This window comes from Trachypithecus francoisi, unplaced genomic scaffold (genome assembly GCF_009764315.1).
Source record: "Trachypithecus francoisi isolate TF-2019V2 unplaced genomic scaffold, Tfra_2.0 Lachesis_group9, whole genome shotgun sequence".
NCBI lineage: Eukaryota > Metazoa > Chordata > Mammalia > Primates > Cercopithecidae > Trachypithecus > Trachypithecus francoisi.
The window spans coordinates 37,120,596-37,142,284 of NW_022681474.1; the positions used below are offsets into that span (position 1 = coordinate 37,120,596).

Here is a 21,689-nt window from a genome sequence, read left to right on the forward strand (position 1 = left end):
AGTAGATATATCTTTTATGTTGTCTAGGTACACCAAAGGATCTCTTCCTGGCAGAATTTGGGAGTTGTTTATTGCAGTACTGTTGTGCCCTCTGATGGTGAGTTTCAGCAAATCCACCTTTTATGTCTAATATTATTTCCCTCTTAGCTCAATGTTTCCTATTCTCTATCTGACACAAAAATTTATAAACCATACTCTTTCACTTAAGGTGGGCTTAGGGATTAGAGAGAGAAAGGAGGAGAAGGAAAATAAAATTTGGATGAGGATCTAGTGAGTTTAGAGAAGAAACCAAGAAGAAACACTAAGATCCATTAAGACTTCATAGATTAAATGATCATATATCTTTTATTTTTTATTTTTGAGATGAAGCCTTGGTCTGTTGCCCAGGTGGAGTGCAATGGCGTGATCTCAGCTCAGTGCAGCCTTCGCTTCCTGGGTTCAAGCAATTCTCCTGCCTCAGCCGCCTGAGCAGCTGGGAACAGGCGAGCACCACCATGCCCAACTAATTTTTATATTTTTTGTAGAGATAGGGTTTCACCGTATTGGCCAGACTGGTCTCGAACACCTGGCCTCACGTGATCCATCCACCTCAGCCTCCCAAGGTGCTGGGATTATAGGCGTGAGCCACTGTGCCCGGCCTCATTTATCTGTTAAAACTAGGGACATAGTTAATGTGAAGATCACAGAAGCACCATCTTTTGTGTTTTCCAACCATTGGGTCTTCACATTATGGGTAATGATCAAACACTCCAGCCTCTTGTTGTATCAGAGCCTAGACAGAAGGAATTCAAAGTCTGAGACCTCCTACTCTTGCTTGTCTTTTTCCCTACTTAGGTATAGGACTATAATAATCTTCTTTGATGTGGGAAGGGATAAACAGATGCTTGGAGGCCACATGCAATCCTTTGTAAAGGTCTATGATGCTATAAACTGGTGACAGGATCCAAACCTTTGTTGTTTTTATGGTAGCGGAGGGAGATGTGTTTACAACTCTTACTGCCATTTCTCTTACCCAGTATTGTGCATTTACAGTTTAGGTTGCTTAGTTTAGGGGTTGACTGTTAGATATGTTTCCTCTGTGTAAAGTTGAGTTTGATAGAGCTCTGATTTCAACCTTAGAAACATTTATTCATAAGCACAACAGCCGCTGAAGGGTGCCTAAAACTAAAAAAGCCCAGAAAATGAATCATGAAAACACTAGAATCCCCAACGTTTAGTCAGTATAATTTTTGCAGTGTTACCAGAATCACCTCCCAAAGCTGTTACGTGAATTTATAGACAGTGTGCTCATATTTGCCAAATCTTCTAAATTTGGAAGAAAAATCCATTGTGATTACTCGTTTGTAATATGGAAAGGTTAAAAGGGGAAAATAGCCGGGCGCGGTGGCTCAAGCCTGTAATCCCAGCACTTTGGGAGGCCGAGACGGGCGGATCACGAGGTCAGGAGATCGAGACCATCCTGGCTAACATGGTGAAACCCCGTCTCTACTAAAAAATACAAAAAACTAGCCGGGCAACGTGGCGGGCGCCTGTAGTCCCAGCTGCTTGGGAGGCTGAGGCAGGAGAATGGCGTAAACCCAGGAGGCGGAGCTTGCAGTGAGCTGAGACCCGGCCACTGCACTCCAGCCTGGGCGGGGCAGAGCGAGACTCCGTCTCAAAAAAAAAAAAAAAAGGGGAAAATAGACCAAAATCAAAATAAGGAAAATATTAGCTGGCTCTCTGTTTCCAGTCTCTTAAAGACAAAAAACTAATAAATTAGTACCAATTAATGTATAAATTAAAAAACAGTACTTAGCACTGTGTTGTGGCCAGAAAGGTAGCTGTGTTGCCCCCAGTCAAGAGTCAGTATGTACCCAGAAAGCAATACTTTCTACGTGGCCACGAGCCAGAGGACCATAATGCCACCTGGCTATGCTACCTATTCCTTTCCCTCCTTAAGCTCCTTCAATGCAGTGGGTGGGTATCTGTCTTGCTCCTGACACTGCTTGGTCCATTAAATAGCCAAATGGTGACTGTCCACATCTATGCCAGCACCACTCCCAGGTTCTGACTTACTCCATTACCACTGCAGGGTGCCATCATTAGATAGTTTGAATAAAAATAATTTCTCTCACTGTAAAGAAAAGAAAAGGTTTATATTGCTGAATCCACTCAGCTTTTGCTGAACTATTTCATTCAAAAATTTCTAGTCTTTATGATATTGTTTAAAATTATCATATATTCGATATCCACATATATCAATATATATTCATAAAGAGTATCAACCAAGTCACATGTTATACTACAGCAGGAAGGTCAAGTGCCATTGGCAGTTATGATATTTAGTGGCAATTAACTTGAACTAATAAATTCATATTGGAATTGATATTAATTTTGCTACTTATTACCATTACTATTATCCTGTTATATATACCTATATATAGGCTGTGTTATATATACCTACATTCTATCCATATGGAGATATTTCAGTAATTTAACAATGGTACAGTTATACTGGAGTATCTGGTCAAATGTTATCAAAGGACATAAATGCTAATAGGTTGCCAGTATGAGGGTTTGAAGGCAATATTATTTTTACAAAAGCTAAAAGGATACCAACTTAAGAAAAAAAAGAGTGTCTCCCCAAATTCCAACCAACACTATTTATCCTTCTTAAGAAAACTAATTCATATTACTTATCAAGAAATAAAAGCACAAAATTATTTGATTTAATGTAGCTTGATGGCCTTATTGTACATCTTTCTAATTTTGTACTTTTTTTTTTTTTTTGAGACAGAGTCTCACTCAGTCACCCAGGCTGGAGTGCAGTGGCGTGATCTCGGCTCACTGCAAGCTCCGCCTCCTGGGTTCACGCCATTCTCCTGCCTCAGCCTCCCAAGTAGCTGGGACTACAGGCGCCTGCCACCACACCCGGCTAATTTTTTACATTTTTAGTAGAGACATGGTTTCACCGTGTTAGCCAGGATGGTCTCGATCTCCTGACCTCATGATCCGCCCGCCTCGGCCTCTCAAAGTGCTGGGATTACAGGCGTGAACCACCACACCCGGCCTAATTTTGTACTTCTAAGTTAATTTTACCTTAGGTCAGTATAGCTTGTGAGAAAACTGCTTAATCCACAGCTACTCCAGTAAGTAGAGTTTGGTCACCAGTAACAGAAATTTCTACCATCACTCCCTGCTCTTTGTTGTGACTGCTGGTCATCTTCAGTATTAAATGAGGGCTTTACCCTCAGTTTTTATAAGTGGAAGGTCTAAAATATCATGTCCTGTAATTATGGTATTTATATACTTAGTAAATATACCTATATATACTACTTTTCAGTAGTTGTTAATTATGTTAGTTGACAAATCTGGTTATGATGGTAACAACTGATAATAAAATATGTAGATTATCTTAAGTGCTTACCACTCTAACAAAGCAATCTAACAGGTTCTAGATTTTTTTTCTATTTGGTATCGTAAATACTTATGAGGCTCTATTGAAAGCTCTAGACCCGTTCTCTAGAAGAATTTATATAAACATAGGAAATTTTGCATACAATGTTATAGTGATGCAGATTCCCCTAGACCAAACCGTGGAGCAAACACATACCCATACTGACCCCCATGTTCCCTTTTATGAGAGTCATTCTGCTTAAAGGTTAGGAGTACAAGCTTTGAAGTCAAGCAGACCTAGGTTTATATCCCAGTTCTACCACTTAACCTCCTTATAACCCCCAGTAAGTGATAAGTCAAAGCCTGTTTCCTCATCCGTGAAATGTAGATAGTAATAGTTAACACCTCCAACAGAAAAATGTAGAAATAGTACTTATTCTGTAAGGAGTGGTTGTGGTAGTGTTAAAGACCTCAAATCTAAAACACATGGTCTTGGACTTATTTTAATTTCTGTGTGTCCCAGATCCTCAACTGTAAAATGACTAATAGTAAAATTTTTATGGTTATATGGTTCATACTTACTTGAAGTCTTTAAAGCCTTCAGGGGTTTCCCTTCATGTTAGTGGAAGTTACAGTGATGTGGATAGTTCTGCTGTAGACAGTTTGTATAATTTATCATCCAACTCAGAACACTTTTGAGAATGAAAGGAGATGCGGAGATGCCTGATACTTTTTTTTTTTTTTGAGACCGAGTCTCGCTCTGTCACCAGGCTGGAGTGCAGTGGTGCAATCTCAGCTCACTGCAACCTCCGCCTCCCGGGTTCAAGTGATTCTCCTGCCTCAGCCTCCCGAGTAGCTGGGACTACAGGCACCCACCACCACGCCTTGCTAAATTTTTTTTTTTTTTTTTGTATTTTTAGTGGAGACGGAGTTTCACTGTGTTGGCCAGGATGGTCTCGATCTCTTGACCTTGTGATCCACCCGCCTCAGCCTACCAAAGTGTTGGGATTACAGGCGTGAGCCACCACGCCTGGCTGCCTGATACTTTTTAATAGTGTAGACCAGGACCTATCTTCACTCTAGCTATTGGGAAAGTGTGAAAAGTGAGCTAGACAAAGAGCAAGAAAAATAGCCTTATCTAGCTGCTTTTTTTTTTTTTAATCCAGAAATGTAACCCTACTCAAATTGCTTTATATTAAGAATTGCTAGGGCCTGGCATGGTGGTTCACGCCCGTAATCCCAGCACTTTGGGAGGCCAAGGTGGGAGGATCTCTTGAGTTCAGGAGTTCAAGACCAGCCTGGGCAACATAGACCTCCTCTCTATCAAAAAATACAAAAATTAGCTGGGCGTGGTGGCATGTGCCTGTGGTCCCAGCTACTTGGGAGGCTGGGGTGGGAGGATTGCTTGAGCCCAGGAGGTCAAGGCTGCAACGAGGTGGGAAATCAAGTCGACAGTGAGCTAGGATCCGCTACCGCACCGCTCCCTCCTGAACGACAGTCAGACCTTGTCTCACACACACACAAAAAAGTGAGAATCGCTAGAGAGTTGTTATGTTTATCTTGTACTTAACAAAAGATATAAAATTTCCCTACAAAAATTGTTTGTGGGCAAATAATTTTAATAATGAAAGTGTCTGAAAATTCCTGTTTAATAATAAACAATCATCTATCTGTTTAGTCAACCCAAGTAACAGATAATATATAAATTCTAAACCTAAGGTCTGTGAGTGGTTTTGGGAACCAGATATATGCTCCAGCTTTTTTTTGTTTTTGTTTTCTCTCCTGTTGCTTTTTAAAGATTAGAACTGGGGAACTTTAAAAAAAATTTTTTTTGCTACACTATCAACTGACAAACAAGTAAGCGGTTCAAAAATGGATTGTTGTGGCTGGGCATGGTGGCTCATGCCTGTAATCCCAGCACTTCGAGAGACTGAGGTGGGTAGATCACCTGAGGTCAGGAGTTCGAGACCAGCCTGGCCAACATGGCCAAACCCCCTCTCTCCTAAAAATACAAAGATCATTCGGGCATGGTGGTGCATGCTTGTAATCCCAGCTGCTAGGGAGGCTGAGACACAAGAATCGTTTGAACCCGGGAGGGTGAGGTTGTAGTGAGTCCAGGATGATCTCGATCTCCTGACCTCATGATCCACCCGTCTCGGCCTCCCAAAGTGCTGGGATTACAGGCTTGAGCCACCGCGCCCGGCCTGACTATTTATCTTCTTATTATTGAGTTGTAAGAGTTCTTTATATAGTCTAGAGTTTTTCTTGTTAGTTTTTAAAATAGTTTTGAGAGAAAGGGGACAAATGTTATTAATGACTTTTTGTCAAGTCTTGTTAGTAACTGTTGTACACAGTTGGAAATTCTGTGTCATTATTGTATTGAGGGCACATACATACCCAACCACTATACCCCACCACTATGTATCTTTCATTCCAGCTTTAAAAAGACTTGACAACAAAAAAGAAATGAAGCATTGAAGCTACTTAATCACCAAAAATTATAGGGCACACAGAGCCCAAGTATTTTAATGTGGCAGAGTTCTCAGCAACTTAAATACAAAGTTGTGAAAACAGAAGCACCTTATTTTTTTTATTTTAAAAATATATCCAACAGTTCATTTTTTTTTTTTGTAAGTAGTAATTACAGTTTGAAACTTTACCAAAATGTGGATGCACTTGTTTCATCACAGAACTCTTTCCTTGAAGGATTCTTCAAGATTGACTTTTATATTACCAAGAAAAGAAGCCACATGAAATTGGAAAGACCTTTAAGCTTTATGTGCTGACAGTGAACTACTTCGCTTGGAGCAGAAGCAAATTTATGTCAGATTTCAGGTGATGCCATCCACTTCAGGATTGTCATCATTTTTTCCAATATTTTGAAGTGAATTTTGAGGGAATTGGAAACTAACTCATTTTCCTCCAGAATGCAGCTTGGTGAAAAAACTGATACTGCTCAAAGCAGTTAGTTCCTAGTTTTTGTCTGTTAACATGCATGTTGACACAATTAAAGAAAAATTCCTAATATCCAGGTCTCTTGTGGAAATTACAAAGGCTGTTAATATTAATAGCTACCAGCGTCTCTGACAGACTATTAAATTTCTTTGCCAAAATAACTACCAGAAAAAATTTTTTTTTTTTTATGAGATGGAGTTTTGCTCTTGTCGCCAGGCTGGAGTGCAGTGGCACTCAGCTCACTGCACCCTCCTCCTCCTGGGTTCAAGTGATTCTCCTGCCTCAGCCTCCTGAGTAGCTGGGATTACAGGCGCCTGCCACCCTGCCCAGCTAATTTTTGTATTTTTATTAGAGACAGGGTTTTACCATGTTGGCCAGGCTGTTCTCAAGCTCCTGACCTCAGGTGATCCACCCGCCTCGGCCTCCCAAAGTTCTGGGATTACAGGCATGAGCCACCGTGCCTGGCCCAAAAAAAAATTTTGACTCTAATGAAGATCTTAGTATTCTGCACAGATGGCGCATCTTCCAAACTTAGCAATGTGCATACTTATACTGCCTCAGAGGAGAAAGCAGCTCCACCCATTGTAATAATGCATTGCTTTTCTTTCTTTCACTGGCACATACTGGCTTTGAAGGCTCTTCCAACAGGCCTAAAAATTTTGCCTGCTACCACAGAAGTAATCAATTTCATAAGAACAAGTTTTTATCAAAAAAAATTTTTAAATTTAAAATTCTTCTTTGCTTGATTAAATTTTTGGCAGGAGTTTTGCTTTTTGAGAGAAAAGAAAGATTAGTACAGGAGGAGTTTATTTGTGGCTTGATTTACTTGGGGATATTTGGGGCTTTATGAATGAGTAATCTAATTCAAGACCTTATAGTTGTTGTTATGGATTTGGCAGAAAAATCATAAACTCTTAGCCAAACTATTGCTCTGAGTAAGGTAAAGCCAGGAGTTTGAGACCAGCCTAGGCAACATGGTGAAACCGTCTCTACTAAAAGTACAAAAAATTAGCTGGGCATGGTGGCGCACACCTGCAGTCCTATAGTCCTGTAGAAATGGACAACCATGTGAATTTTCTACTCCTTGAAGTATCTCTGTAGGCTAGTCAAGAATGAAAAGTTTTGTCAGTTTCTCCATAGGCATATAGGAAAACTGCAGAGATCTTAAAGATTACCTCCACACAGAAAACCTCACAATTGAAACTTGGATTTATAATCTTTTCACTTTTCATATTGTATTGAGTAGTGATATGAAATCAATTCTCAGACAATTCTTAGTTTCCTTGCATCATTTCGCAAAGTGAGCTGTGATTCTGTTTGTTACCATACACCTTTCTCGGAATTTTCGGTACCACTTTTCATCAAAATAGAAAGTGCACAACCTTTTGGATATCAAAGATAATATTCAGTTTACCATGTTCCAAAACTAGGGCAGTATGTGACTTCTTTAGTCAAGCCAAACAATAGCAGCCTATAATTTACATGTTCTTTCCTCTTGAATTAACTTTTATTTTCTGTTTAATTTATATATTTTATTTCTTTTTAAAAACCAGGAAATGGCCATTAATTTTGGTTCAAAAATGAGAGAAATAATCCTTCAGGTTTTGTAAACAATGATTTTTAAAATAGGGCAATACAAAGAAAATCGTATTTTCTTCATATTACATATAAAATAAAGTAGTTATATAAAATAAAATTTTATAAATTATAAATAAATATAATTATAAAATAATTGTAAATAAATACAATAATTTATTTTATAAATTATATCTAAAAATTTTATGTACAAACTGTTTGGATTTTTTCAGGAAGTAGGGTTGAGGAAGAAGTTCATCCATAGCTTTATCAAATTCTCAAAGAGGTTAATTAACCAAAAATACTAAAAAACAGACTATTTTTTAGAGCAGTTTTAGGTTCACATCCCAAATGTGAGAAGGGTACAGAAATATCCTATATATTCCCTGCCCCCAAATCCTTGCATAGCCTCCCCCGTGATGAATATCTCCCCATGAGAGGAGTACATTTGTTATAATTGATGAGCCTGCATTGACACATCATTACAACCCCAAGTCCATTAATTTTCGTTAGGGTTCACACTTGGTGTTTTACATCCTATGGGTTTTGGGCAAATGTATATATGACGTGTATCCACCATTATAGTATCATACAGAGGAGTTTCACCGCCCTAAAAATCCTCTGTGCTCTACCTATTCATATCTCCCTTTTCCCTAACTCCTGGTAGGCAGGTACCAGTCTTTTACTGTCTCCATAGTTTTGCCTTTTCCAGAATGTCTTACATTTGGAATCATACAGTATGTAGCCTTTTCTGATTGACATCTTTTACTTGGTAAGATACATTTAAGTTTTCTCTATGTCTTTTCATGGCTTGATAGCTCATTTCTTTTTAGCACTGAATAATAGTCTGTTATCTGTACCACAATTTGTCCACTTGCCTACTGAAGGACATCTTGGTTGCTTCCAAGTTTTGGCAATTATGAATAAAGCTACTATAAACATCTGTGTGCAAGTTTTTATATGGGCATTTTTCAGCTCTTTTGGTTAAATACAGAGAATCGTGGTTGGTAGCAGTATGTTTATTTTTGTAAGAAAACACCAAACTGTCTACCAAAGTGGTTGTACTATTTTGTATTCCCAACAGTGATGAATGAGAGTTCCTGTTGCTTCACATCCTTGCCAGCATTTGATGTTTAACTTACTCTTTCGCCTTGTTAAACTCAGTGGAAGCAGTCATTTTTCTTCTCTTGACATTTAAAGAAAATTTTAATTATTTTACATAGTAGATTTTTCTGAAATTATTGTGAAGCAAACACATTCTGTTTATACATATTAATTATAGATATTCTGTCAGATGCAGCAGCTCATGCCTGTAATCCTAGCACTTTGGGAGGCCAGAGCAGGTTGATCATCTCAGCTCAGGAGATTGAGACCAGCCTAGGCAACTTGGTAAAACCGTCTCTACCAAAAATACAAAAAATTAGGCTGGGCGTGGTGGCTCATGCCTGTAATCTCAGTACTTTACGGGGCCAAGGTGGGCGGATCACCTTAGGTCAGGAGTTCGAGACCAACCTGGCCAACATGGCAAAACCCTGTCTCTACTAAAAATATAAAAATTAGCTGATCATGGTGGTGGGCACCTGTAATCCCAGTTACTTGGGAGGCTGAGGCAGAAGAATCGCTTGAACCCGGGAGGCAGAGGTTGCAGTGAGCCAAGAGTGCGCCACTGTTGCCTGGGCAACAGAGCAAGACTCCAGCTCAAAGAAAATGTAAAAAAATAGAAATACAAAAAATTAGCTGGGCATAGAGGCAAAAATCTGTAGTTCTAGCTACTCAGGAGACTGAGGCAGGAGGATCTCTTAAACCTGGATGGTTAAGGCTGCAGTGAGCCCTGATCATGCCACTGCACTGTAGCCTAGGTGACAAGAGTGTGACTCTGTCTCAGAATAGATATTCTGAGGATGTTTTTGCGATAATGTATAAGGAAGCTCCTTATTGTCACCAAAGTAGATAGATATTTAGTTCATTCTGTTAAAATGACAATCTTATATTTTGTCTAACATATAATTTAACAAAGCATATAGACTTTTGGAATTATCCTTAGGAATATAGAAGTGATTGTTAAATTACTTGAGGGCATCTAGGCATAAAACTAGTAAAAATAAAATGTAAGACATTTATTGAGAATAATAAACTTTATTGAAGGACATAAGATAGGAATAAATGCAGTGTAATACCATCTTAATAGATATGAAGACAACAATTGTAAATTGTCTATTTTCCTTAAATGAATTTATAAATTCAATGCAATGCTAATCAAAACCCCAGTGGGAGCTGATCAACTTACTTAAAAATTCACATGAAAGAGTAAAGCTATATAAAAAACTAAGATAAATTTGGAATAGGAAAACACGGGGACATGTGGTACCTAAGCACATACTAAGACATATTTCTAAAACTGTAATTATCAAAACAATGAAGTATTGGTACAGGAAAGATTGTTGGATCAGATTAGAGAAAGCTTACATATATAGAAATCTGACATGTGATTGATTAGCATTGTAAAGCCAAGGAGAAAGGGCAGACTATTTAATAAATGGTGCTATTACAATCAACTTCTCAACATCACAAAAATAAATAAGTTCCAGATGAATTAAGGAGTAAAATGTGAAACACAAGGCTCTAAAAGGAAATAAAAATTTACATCAGAAACTAAAAACATTGACTAGTGCTACTTTCTCTTAGCCTTATTTTTATTTATAATGGGGGAAATAATCTGGTTTTTCAATATACAAATTATGGTATACAGTCATGCATGTACTGAATAACAACAATGTTTCAGTCAACAATGAGCCACCTATATGATGTTGGTCCCAAAAGAGTATAATACTGTATTTTTACTGCACCTTTTCTATGTTCAGAAATGTTTAGATATACAAATACCACTGTGTTACAGTTGCTGACAGTGTTCAGCACAGTAACATGCTATACAGGTTTGTAGCCTAAGAGCAATACCTAGATACCTAGTAGATGTGTGGTAGACTATACCATCTAGGTTTTGTAAATGTTATCTATGATGTTCACACAGTGACAGAATCACCTAATGATGCATTTCTCAGAATGTATCCCTGTCGTTAAGCAATGTATTCATAGAATGAAATTCTATATAGGAGTTTTTTTTCTTTTTTTTAAAATTTACCACTTCCTTATATATAGGAGTTTAAGTGAATGTTTCCAGAAATATGATTCAATTTAGACAAACCTCAAAGCAATGATTATCATAAAAGACAAGTTTTAGAGGGTTGTAAACACCGTGATCCTTTATATATAGGAGTCTCCCCTCCACCCCTTTTTCCATGGCTTCACTTTCCATAGTACCACAGGCAACTGCAGTCTGAAAATATTAAATGGAAAATTCCAGAAATAAACAGTAAGTTTTTGTTTTGTTTTGTTTTGTTTTGTTTGAGACAGAGTCTTGCTCTGTCACAGGCTGGAGTGCAGTGGTGCAATATCATCTCACTGCAACCTCTGCCTCCCAGGTTCAAGCAATTATCCTGCCTCAGGCTCCCACGTAGCTGGGATTACAGGTGCCTGCCACCACACCCAGCTAATATTTGTATTTTCAGTAGAGTCAGGGTTTTACCATGTTGGCCAGGTTGGTCTCAAACTCCTGACCTCAAGTGATCTGCCTGCATCAGCCTCCCAAAGTGCTGGGATTACAGGTGTGAGCCACTGCGCCCAGCCCAATTAATAAGTTTTAAATTGAATGCTGTTCTGAGTAGTGTGATGAAATTTTGTGCTATCCTGCTCGATCCCACCTGGGATGTGAATCATCCCTTTGCTCAGCATATCCATGCTTTATATGCTACTCGCCCATTAGTCACTTAGTAGCTGTTTCAGTTATCAGATTGACTGTTGTTGTACTGCAGCACTTGTGGTCGAGTAACCCTTATTTTACTTAATACTAACCCCCCATGTACAAGAGTAGTGATGTATTGTTTTAATTGTTCTAATTTTTTCTTAGTTCTTTTTGTTAATCTCTTATTGTGCCTAATTTATAAATTAAACTTAAAAAATTTTTTTTCTTCTTTTTTGAAAATAAAAATGTTTGACTGGACTGGGAAGGCTCTTCCCACCCCTCAAAGCCAGAGCTAACAAAATTGTTCCCTTTAGGGTCCAGATGGAGGGAACCAGGATAGGGACTGGGAAGAAACCAGGAAGCAATGAAGGGAAGGAGTGGAAAGGAATACTCCAAATGGAGAGGAATAAAGCCTCCAAAAATCTTCTACCTAAAAGTAGAAGATCTTAGATCCAGGGGAACTTCCTCCCAGTGTGGCCCAGGAGACAGCTGAACTTTAGATGTCAGTGTATCCATTTCCATTTTTATTGAGACGAAGTCTTGCCCTGTCGCCCAGGCTGGAGCGCAGTGGTGCAAACTTGGTTCACTGCAACCTCCGCCTCCCGGGTTCAAGCGATTCTCCTGCCTCGGCCTCCCAAGTAACTGGAACTTCAGGCACATGCCACCATGCTGGGCTAATTTTTTGTACTTTTTCACTAGAGATGGAGTTTCGCCATGTTGGCCAGGGTGATCTAGAACTCCTGACCTCAAGTGATTCGCCCAACTTGGCCTCCCAAAGTGCTGGGATTACAGGCATGAGCCACCGTGCCTGGCCTGTATATTGATTTCTGATCATGTTGACAAGTTTACTTTTGGTCAAGAATGTACCACTTCTCCATATGGGCTTCTCCATAGGGCTGCAGGATTGTCCTCATGATATGATGACTGGCTTCCCCTAGAGCAAGTGTACAAGAGACCAAAGCAGAAGCTGTAAAGTCTATTACAACATAGTCTTGGAACTTACAGTCATCACTTCAGCTGTATCATATTGGTTCTGCAGACCAGCCCTGATTTGATGTGGATGACACTACTCAGGGCATGAATATAGACAATCCCTGACTTCTGATGGTTCAACTTACGGTTTTTTGACTTTATGATGGATTTGTTGGAGTATTAAATGCATTTTTTGACTTACAGTGGGTTTATGCAGAGGTAATATCATAAGTCAAGAGGCATCTATACTATCTTAGTCCATTTCTTTGCTGCTATATCAATTGCAAACTGAGTAATTTATGAAGAAAAGATTGATTTGGCTTACAGTTCTGGGAAGTCCATCTAGCGAGGGTCTTCTTGCTGCGTTTATAACATCGCAGAAGGCATCACATTGTGGGGAAGTGTGCACAGGAGACAGAGAGGGGAAACTGAGTTGAACTCACCTTTTTTGTTTTATCAGGAACCCACTCCCCCAGTAACTAACCCACTCCTATGATAATGGCAAAAATCCAGTTACAGGGGCAGAGCCTTCATGACCTAATCATCTCTTAAAGGTCCTGCCTCTCAACACTGTTACAATGGCAATTAAATTTCAAGGTGAGTTTTGGAGGAGACATTCAAACCATAGCAAATACTTACAGGCAAGGATTATAGAGAGCCTTCTTGAAGGCTGGCTATCACAGTACTAAATATTGTGTATTGAGATATATATTTCTGCGTGTGTGTGTGTGTATATATAAATGGATGGAAATGGTAAACACCAACTACCAACTTCAGGATAGTGACTTCATTTGGAAAAAGATCACCCTGCTTCAATGTGAAAAACTGAACTGGAGCAAGGCTGGAATGAAGGACTCCAATTACAGTGCAGCTGATAGAATAAAAAGACAGTGGTGGCCTGGACTAAAATGGTGGTAGTATAGAGAGTATCAGAGGGCTTAGAGATGTTTAAAAAATAGAATGAAAGGGCCGGGTGTGGTGGCTCACACCTGTAATCCCAGCACTTTGGGAGGCTGAGGCAGGTGGATCACGAGATCAGGTGTTTGAGACCAGCCTGGCCAACATAGTGAAACCACGTCTCTACTAAAAATACAAAAAATTAGCCAGGCGTGGTGGCAGGCACCTGTAATCCCAGCTACTCGGGAGGCTGAGGCAGGAGAATCGCTTGAGCCTGGGAGGTGGAGGTTGCCGTGAGCCAAGATTGCGCCACTGCACTCCAGCCTGGGTGATGGTGCAAGACTCCGTCTCCAAAAAAAAAAGAAAAGAAATGAAAGGACATGATGACTAATTAGATCTGAGGAATGTCAGATTCAGATTCTGGCTGTATGATTAGTCAAGGATAACAGGTAATTTTCTGGCTTGGTCAAAAATAAAATAATGGTGGTGTTATTTATTGGTTGAGATTATGGGTGGTTAGGGAAGATGGATTCACTTTTAGGACTCTTGAGTTTGAGTTATGGCTGTGGGAGACCCAATTTCTAGCAGACAATTGAATATAGGCTTGGGATATCATCAGCATTTACATGAGACTTTGGGAAGACACGAGATTCCCCAGAGAGTGTGTGAACTGAGAAGCAGAGAGGCCGAGGACAAAGCACTTAGAAACTTTTAAGGGATGAATAGAGGAAGAATAACTTATGAGGGGAAATTAGAAGGTCTAGACAGAAAGAAAAGCTAGAAGCCTCATAGAAGCCAATGGGGAAACTTTTTTACAAAGTGAGGGAGTCGTTAACATCATTAGATGCTGCTAAAACAAGCAAGTTAAGAGCTAAAATTTCTACTGAATTTAGCAACCTAATGTCATGTGTGACCTAGAAGAGGATTTCTTAGTCAAATGAACTATTGCTATTGAATTGAACTATGTGATCTTAGGAATATTATCTTTTTCTTTTTTTTTTTTTTTAAGACAGAATTTCGCTCTTGTTGCCCAGGCTGGAGTACAGTGGCACAATCTCAGCTCACTGTAACCTCCCCCTCCCGGGTTCAAGTGATTCTCCTGCCTCAGGTGCCTGAGTAGCTAGGATTACAGGGTGTCTGCCACTACACCCAGCTAATTTTTTGTATTTTTGGTAGAGATGGAGTTTCACCGTGTTGGCCAGACAGGTCTCGAACTCCTGACCTCAGGTGATCCACCTGCCTTGGCCTCCCACAGTGCTAGGATTACAGGCATGAGCCACTCTGCCTGGCCCAGGAATATTATCTAACATTACTAGACTCTATTATTCTTAGCTGCAAAAGAAAGATGTTAGTTTGTATGATCTCTCTGGCCTTCTAACACTGAAATTCTGTGATTATATCTCACATTTATGATGCAGAGTATTACAGAAAATGGGGAGGAAATCGACAACGTTGAGATCATAAGCCCCTGAAATCATCCATCATATATAGTTCTACTCCAAGTAGCTTTGCAGAAAAAGCCCAACATGGGCTTCCTTACTGTACCAGTTCCCTTTCATAATAAGCCCTCAAAATATATACAGGTGATATATTTTAGTGGAGATTTTACTCATTATTTTGAACACCAGCCAAACTTCATACTATATATTTTTACAATCATTTTAAAAATATTTTACAAAATAATAAGCATTTGTATTTTATGACTGTTTTTCAACTCCTGATGCCTCAAAGGCATTTTTAAAAATGTATTCCTGCTTCAAATGCAATTGTTTGTAGTTCCTGCACTACTCTTCTTAGTCGGCACAATTCCACAGCTTTCTGTTTTTATGCCTAAATCTGTTATCATGTTCTAACTCGAAGTATTCATGTTGAGCGCTCCATAATTTCTAGGCTTTTTTTTGAAGCACACTGCTCTGGAACATACTTATGTCATTTCTTATTTTATTCACATGGAAATCAAAACAAAAGAAAAAAATCCAACCAAACAGCCACTTGATGCAATGTATACTTTAAAAGAATATTTTGTCTCTAGATAATAGTAACTGACAACTGTCATTAGCTTGTGAATACCCATTGTGACTTTGCTACAACCAGCTGTTTATTGTTTATATTGTGAAACTTGAGGAATCTTGGCAATTGTTATTCCTGAGTTGCAAACTAAGAAATCTAATGTTGACATTACAATCCACAGTGTAGGAAAGAAGAGCAGGCCTTGGGATTTCAAAAGCAGTATAATAAAGGCTTGTCAGCTCTGAAATGCGCTATTCCTTGTAGAGTTTCTCAAAAGCTTTCTTATTTCATTCCCTTGAAAAAAGCATCATGCTCTTTAAAGGAAGAAGTTAAACTGGGTATGAAAGACCTTCATATTCTCCGTTGACTTTGACTCAGTTATTTTAAAACAGTAACCCCTAAGCATTTACCTGTGAAACTGATGTTTTAGTGTATTTGTAACTGCCCAACAGCTTCTCTGTGCCCACTACCTAGATAGAGCCAATTTGTCAAGACATGAGAATTCCAATAGAGAAAGAGTTTAATGCACACAGAGCTGGCTGAATAGGAGACTGGAGTTTTATTACTCAAATTAGTCTCCCCAAATTGGAGGCCAGGGTTTTTCAAGGATAGTTTGGTGGGCAGGGGTCTAAGGGAATGAGTGCTGCTGATTGGTTATGGATGCAGTCACAGGGGTGTGGAAAATGATCCTCATGTGCTGAGTCCTCTTCTGGGTGGGGGCCACAGGAGCCTGAAAGGACATCTCAAAGGGCCAGTCTTAGGTTCTACAACAGTGATGTTATCTGCAAGAGTGGGTGTGGAGAAGTTGCACATCTGTGACCTCTGGAATAATGGCTGGTAATCCCTTACACTTACATCTTAGCAGAATTCAGCCTCCTCCCATCTTCCTAACCTGGTGCTCTTTCGTTAGTTTTGTGAAGGCAGTTTATTTTGGGGAAGGCCTATTATTTAAACAAAAAACTAACTTTCTCCCAAAGCTAGCTAGGCCCAAGCCCAGGAATGACCAAAGGCAGTTTGGAGGTTAAAGGAAATAATGGGGTTGGTTAGATTAGGTCTCTTTCACTGTCATAATTTTCTCACTTTCATAATTTTTGTAAAGATACTTTCAAGATCTTCCAGATATATTTCAGACTCACAGATTCTCTTTTTTAAATTCAGCTCTCTCTACTTCTTGATCTGTGGTTACTCTTTTTCACATATGTAGAAAGGGGATAATTGGATAATTTAATCACTAATCTTAATGACTTCATCATCATTACTGCCTATAGAAAAGATAGAAATATTCTCATGTTAGTGGTTCTGACTTCAGGAAACAGTAGATTAATTGCTAAGGATTCTTTTAGAACAAGAAGGAATATGACACATTTTTAAAATATCTTTAGGTATTGCAAACTTTAGATAGTACATGCTATATATTCAATTCAAATGACTATTTTGACCTCTTCTTCCTTAGGAAACAGACTATTCCTTTGGACAGAAAAAGGCAATAGGGATTTCTGATTTTGCCTTTAGTTTTTATGTAAAAATTCAAATCATACATCCATGAAGTATTAACTGCTGTGAGAATTACTATCCTGCTATAAACAACTAGAACACCAGACAAAATATCTGAAACAACTGTTTTCAGACACTGGACGATAGGCACACAGGACTGTGATGCCTGAGATAAGAGGAACAAATGAGTTAAACCCTGCATTGGTTGAGTTTACAGCCTGAGGCAGCCTCTAAACTGCATCACAGAGAAGGGAAACAGAGCTTGGCCATCTAGTTAAGATGAAGAAACAGAGATTAGAATTTGTAAATCCCAAGGCAGCTAGAATTTATGAGACAGAGATTTGCAGAGGAAGGAGCTATGAAGAAAAAGAGAAGTCTTGGAAATCTGCAAAGGCATCCTGTGAGACTTTGGCTGAATTCTAAACCACAAGACCAGGCTAGAACTTCCTAGAAAATAGCTATTGCCAGTAACATAAAATGAATAATTTTGCTTCCCTCTAGCCACAGTAGAGAGATACACTTGAACACTTGAACATTTGGTAGACATTCTCATAAGAACCATATCTTAGAAGTAGGGACAAATTGGTCCTGGAATAAAGGATTCTCTAGATCTCTCCTAAAAGAAGTTTTTGAAGTCTTGAAAGTGCCAAACTAACATGCAAGTAATTTAACTATACAAGATCCAGCACTCAACAATGTAAAATTAAAAATGTCTAACCACCAATCAAAAATTACTAGGCATATGAAGAAGCAAAAAATAAACCTTCCAAAAATTCAGTCAATGAACAGACCTGGAAATGTCAGAGATAATGGAGTAAACAGCCAAGAATGTTAAAATAGCTGTTATAAATATGATCCTTATGCTCATAGAGAAAAGGAAAAGCGTAAGTATAATGTGAAAAGAAATGGAAGATATAAAAAGAAATAGAACTTCTAGAGGTGAAAAATATGCCTGAAATGAAAACACCATATAGATGGAATTACCAGAAAATTAGACACCGCAGAAGAAAAAAAATCCATGATGTTGAAGTATATTGCGATTAAAACTATCCAAAATGAAACTGGGGGGGGGGGGAAGCCCCTGAAATGTATGAAGAAAACCTCAGTGACCTGTGAGACAGTATCACATGGCCTAACATAAGTGTAATTGGAATCCCAGAAGGATAGGAGACAGAAAAAAATAATAGTTGAATAAAGGTCAAAAGTTTTCCAAATTTGAGGAAAGCCAGTTCTAAAAAATCTAACAACTCCCAACCATTCACAGAGAAAAGCAAAGCACATCACAGTCAAATTGTTGAAAACCAATGATAAAAGGAAAATGTTAAAAAGCAGGCAGAGAGCTGGGCATGGTGGCTTATACCTGTGAGCCCAGCATTTTGGGAAGCCGAGGCAGGAGGATCACTTGAGGCCAGCCTGGGCAACATAGTGAGACCCTTTCTCTACAAAAATAAAAATTAAAAATTAAAAAAATTAGCTGGCCCAGCGCTTTGGGAGGCTGAGGCGGGTGGATCCCCTGAGGTCAGAAGTTCGAGACCAGCCTGGCCAACACAGTGAAACCCTGTCTTTACAAAAAATACAAAAATTTGCTGGGTGTGGTGGTGTGTGCCTGTAATCCCAACTATTGGGGAGGCTGAGGCAGGAGAATCGCTTGAACCTGGGAGGTGAAGGTACAGTGAGCCAAGATCACACCACTGCACTGCAGCCTGGGTGACAGAGCGAGACTCTGTCTCAAAAAGAAAATAAAAATAAAAATTAGCTGGGCATGGTGGCACATGCCTGTAGTCCCAGCTACTTTGGAGGCTGAGGCAAGAGTATCCAGTGAGCCCAGTAGTTGAGACTGAGTGAGCCATGATGGTACCACTGAACTCCAGCCTGGGCAACAGAATGAGACTGTGTCTTTATTAAAAAGTAAAAGTTTTAAAAAGGCAGACAGAGGAAAAAAGACATAGAGGAGCAAAGATAAGAATATACGCAGGCTCTTAATATATACTGTGCAAAACAAAATCTCTTTAAAAGATAATCAAAAGGTAAACCACACAAAAATAATGTGTGGTTTATAATATATGTAGAAAAATGTGTGAGAACAATACCACGAAGAATGTAAGCAGGGGGAATGGAAGTATATTGTTGTAAGGTTCTCTAAAACTATACCTAAAGTGATGCTATATTATTTGAAGACTGCTTGTGATATGGTAAAGATGTATAACATAGAATAGAATTCAGCAAACTATGACCTTCAGTGCTCCTCAACGTTTTTGGCAGCAGGGACTAGTTTCGTGCAAGACAGTTTTTCCATGGTACCAGTCTGTGTCCTGGGGGTTGGCGACCCCCTGACCTACAGGCCAAAGCCAGCCCATTGCTTATTATAAATAAAGTTTGTTGGAACACAGCCATGCCTATTTGTTTATATATTGCCTGTGGCTGCTTTTGCACCACAGTAACAGAGTTTATAGTTGTAACAGAGTTTATAGTTGTAACAGAGATCTTATGACCCACAGAGTCTAAAATATTTAATACTTCAGCCTTTACAGAAAAAAGTTTAGCAATACCTGCTCTAGAGTAATGCTTAAAAAAAATAAAATAAGGGCCCCTGGCCAACATAGTGAAACCCTGTCTCTACTAAAGAAAAATTAGCTGGGTGTGGTGATGGGTACCTGTAGTCCCAGCTACCTGGGAGGTAGAAGCAGGAGAATGGCTTGAACCCAGGAGGTGGAGGTTGCATTGAGCCGAGATCACACCACTGCACTCCAGCCTGGGCAACAGAGCAAGACCCTATCTCAAAATAAATAAATAAATAAAGTGTATTTAATAAGTCAACAGCAGAGATTAGCTTGGGCGTTGTGGCTCAATCCTGTAATCCCAGCACTTTGAGATGCTGAGATGTGAGAATTGCTTGAGTCCAGGACTTCAGGGTCAGCCTGGGCAACATAACGAGACCCTGTCTCTACCCTGCCCCCCCCCAAAAAAAATTATCCAGGCATAGTTACATGTGACTTTAGTCCTAGCCACTCAGGAAGCTGAGGTAGGAGGATCACTTGAGCCCAGGAGATCAAGGCTGCAGTGAGTTGTGATCACGCCACTGCATTCCAGGCTGGGAGACAGATTAAGACCCTGTCTCTAAAAAATAAAAGTGAGAAAAAAAATAGAGATTAAATTATCATAAATAGTGATTAAATGAAAAAATCATTTTTAAAGAGATTAAAAGATAGTAAATCTAAAAAATGGCAAGAAAAGAGGAAAAATAGAAGAAAGAACAGTAGGGTCAAATAGAAAAGAAGTAGTAAGATGGTAGACGTATACTCAGCCATACTTATAATTACATTAAATACAAATAATATGTACACTTTAATTAAAAGAGATTGTTAGATTGGATAAAATAGCAAGACCCAACTATAAGCTTTCTGCAGGAAACTCACTTTAAATAAAACATGGATAAGGTAAAAGGATAGGGAAAGATACACTATGAAAACATGTCATGCAAAGGCTTGTATGCAAATAACCATAAAAGCTTTATTCATAGTAGCCAAAACCTGGAAACAACCCAGATGTTCATCAACAGGATAAACAAGTTGTGGTTTGTCTATGCAATGACACCTTCTCAGGAATACAAATGAATGACTACTAATGAACTAGTTAATTGATGAACTACTAACAACAACATAGGTGAATCTCATAATCATGCCAAGAGAAAGAAGCCAAATACAAAAGGGTCCATAGTGTGATTTTATTTATATATAACTCTATAAAAATTAATCTGTGGTGACAAAAATCAGATCAATGGTTACCTAGGGATTAACTGGGATGGGGATCAGAGAATTTGGGGGAATCAAAAATGTTCTTTATTTTGATTCTTACGTCAAAACTCATCAGATTTCCATTTTAAATAAGAATGTGTTATTTATAAACTATGTCTCAATTAGGGTTATTTCTTGAAAATTCAAATCATGAAAGATTTTAGTGTGAAGATTTTGTGTATAATGTAGGCCTTATGAATTACTAGAATAGACAAGGAAATAAGATGTAGATGTCTGCAACTACAACTACGGAAAACTTGATGCATTTTGGATTTCCGAAACATTAATCTCACACATTTCCTATAAACTGTTTGATTAGTAGGGATATAAATCCTTAGAAGCATAATAGAATGTAATTTTTGACTCATTTTATTTTTAAAAATTGTTTTTAGAAGCCAGACATAGTGGCTCACGCCTTTAGTCCCAGCACTTTGTGTGGCCAAGGCGGGTCGCTGCTCAAGCTCAGGAGTTCAAGACTAGCCTAGGCAACATGGTGAAACCCTGTCTCTCCAAAAAAAAAAAAAATATATATATATATATATAGCATGGCATGGTGGTGCATGCCTGTAGTCCCACCAACTTGGGAGGTTGAGGCAGGAGAATCGCTTGAGCTTGGGAGCTCGAGTCTGCAGTGAGCTGTGATCCTGCCACTGCACTCCAGCCTGGGTGATATAGCAAGACCCTGTCTCAAAAAAAAAAAAAAAAATTTAGACATGGGGTCCCACTCAGTTGCTCAGGCTGGAGTGCAGTGGCACAATCATAGCTCACTGTAGACTCAAACTCCTGGGCTTAAGCAGTCCTCCTGCCTCAGCCTCCCG

General features: G+C 39.0%; 1 protein-coding gene across 2 annotated transcripts in view; it reads left to right on the plus strand.

Annotated features, from left to right (window-relative positions):
• MCU (mitochondrial calcium uniporter) overlaps positions 1–21,689 on the plus strand; it is a 209,138-nt gene that overhangs the window by 158,711 nt on the left and 28,738 nt on the right. For both annotated transcript variants that reach the window (XR_004436772.1, XM_033209775.1), the window contains one exon: positions 28–97. Coding sequence is in view for 1 of the 2 variants with exons in the window: in XM_033209775.1 (XP_033065666.1) it covers positions 28–97 (70 nt within the window). In the remaining variant the exon portion in view is untranslated. The remainder of the gene's footprint in view (positions 1–27; positions 98–21,689) is intronic.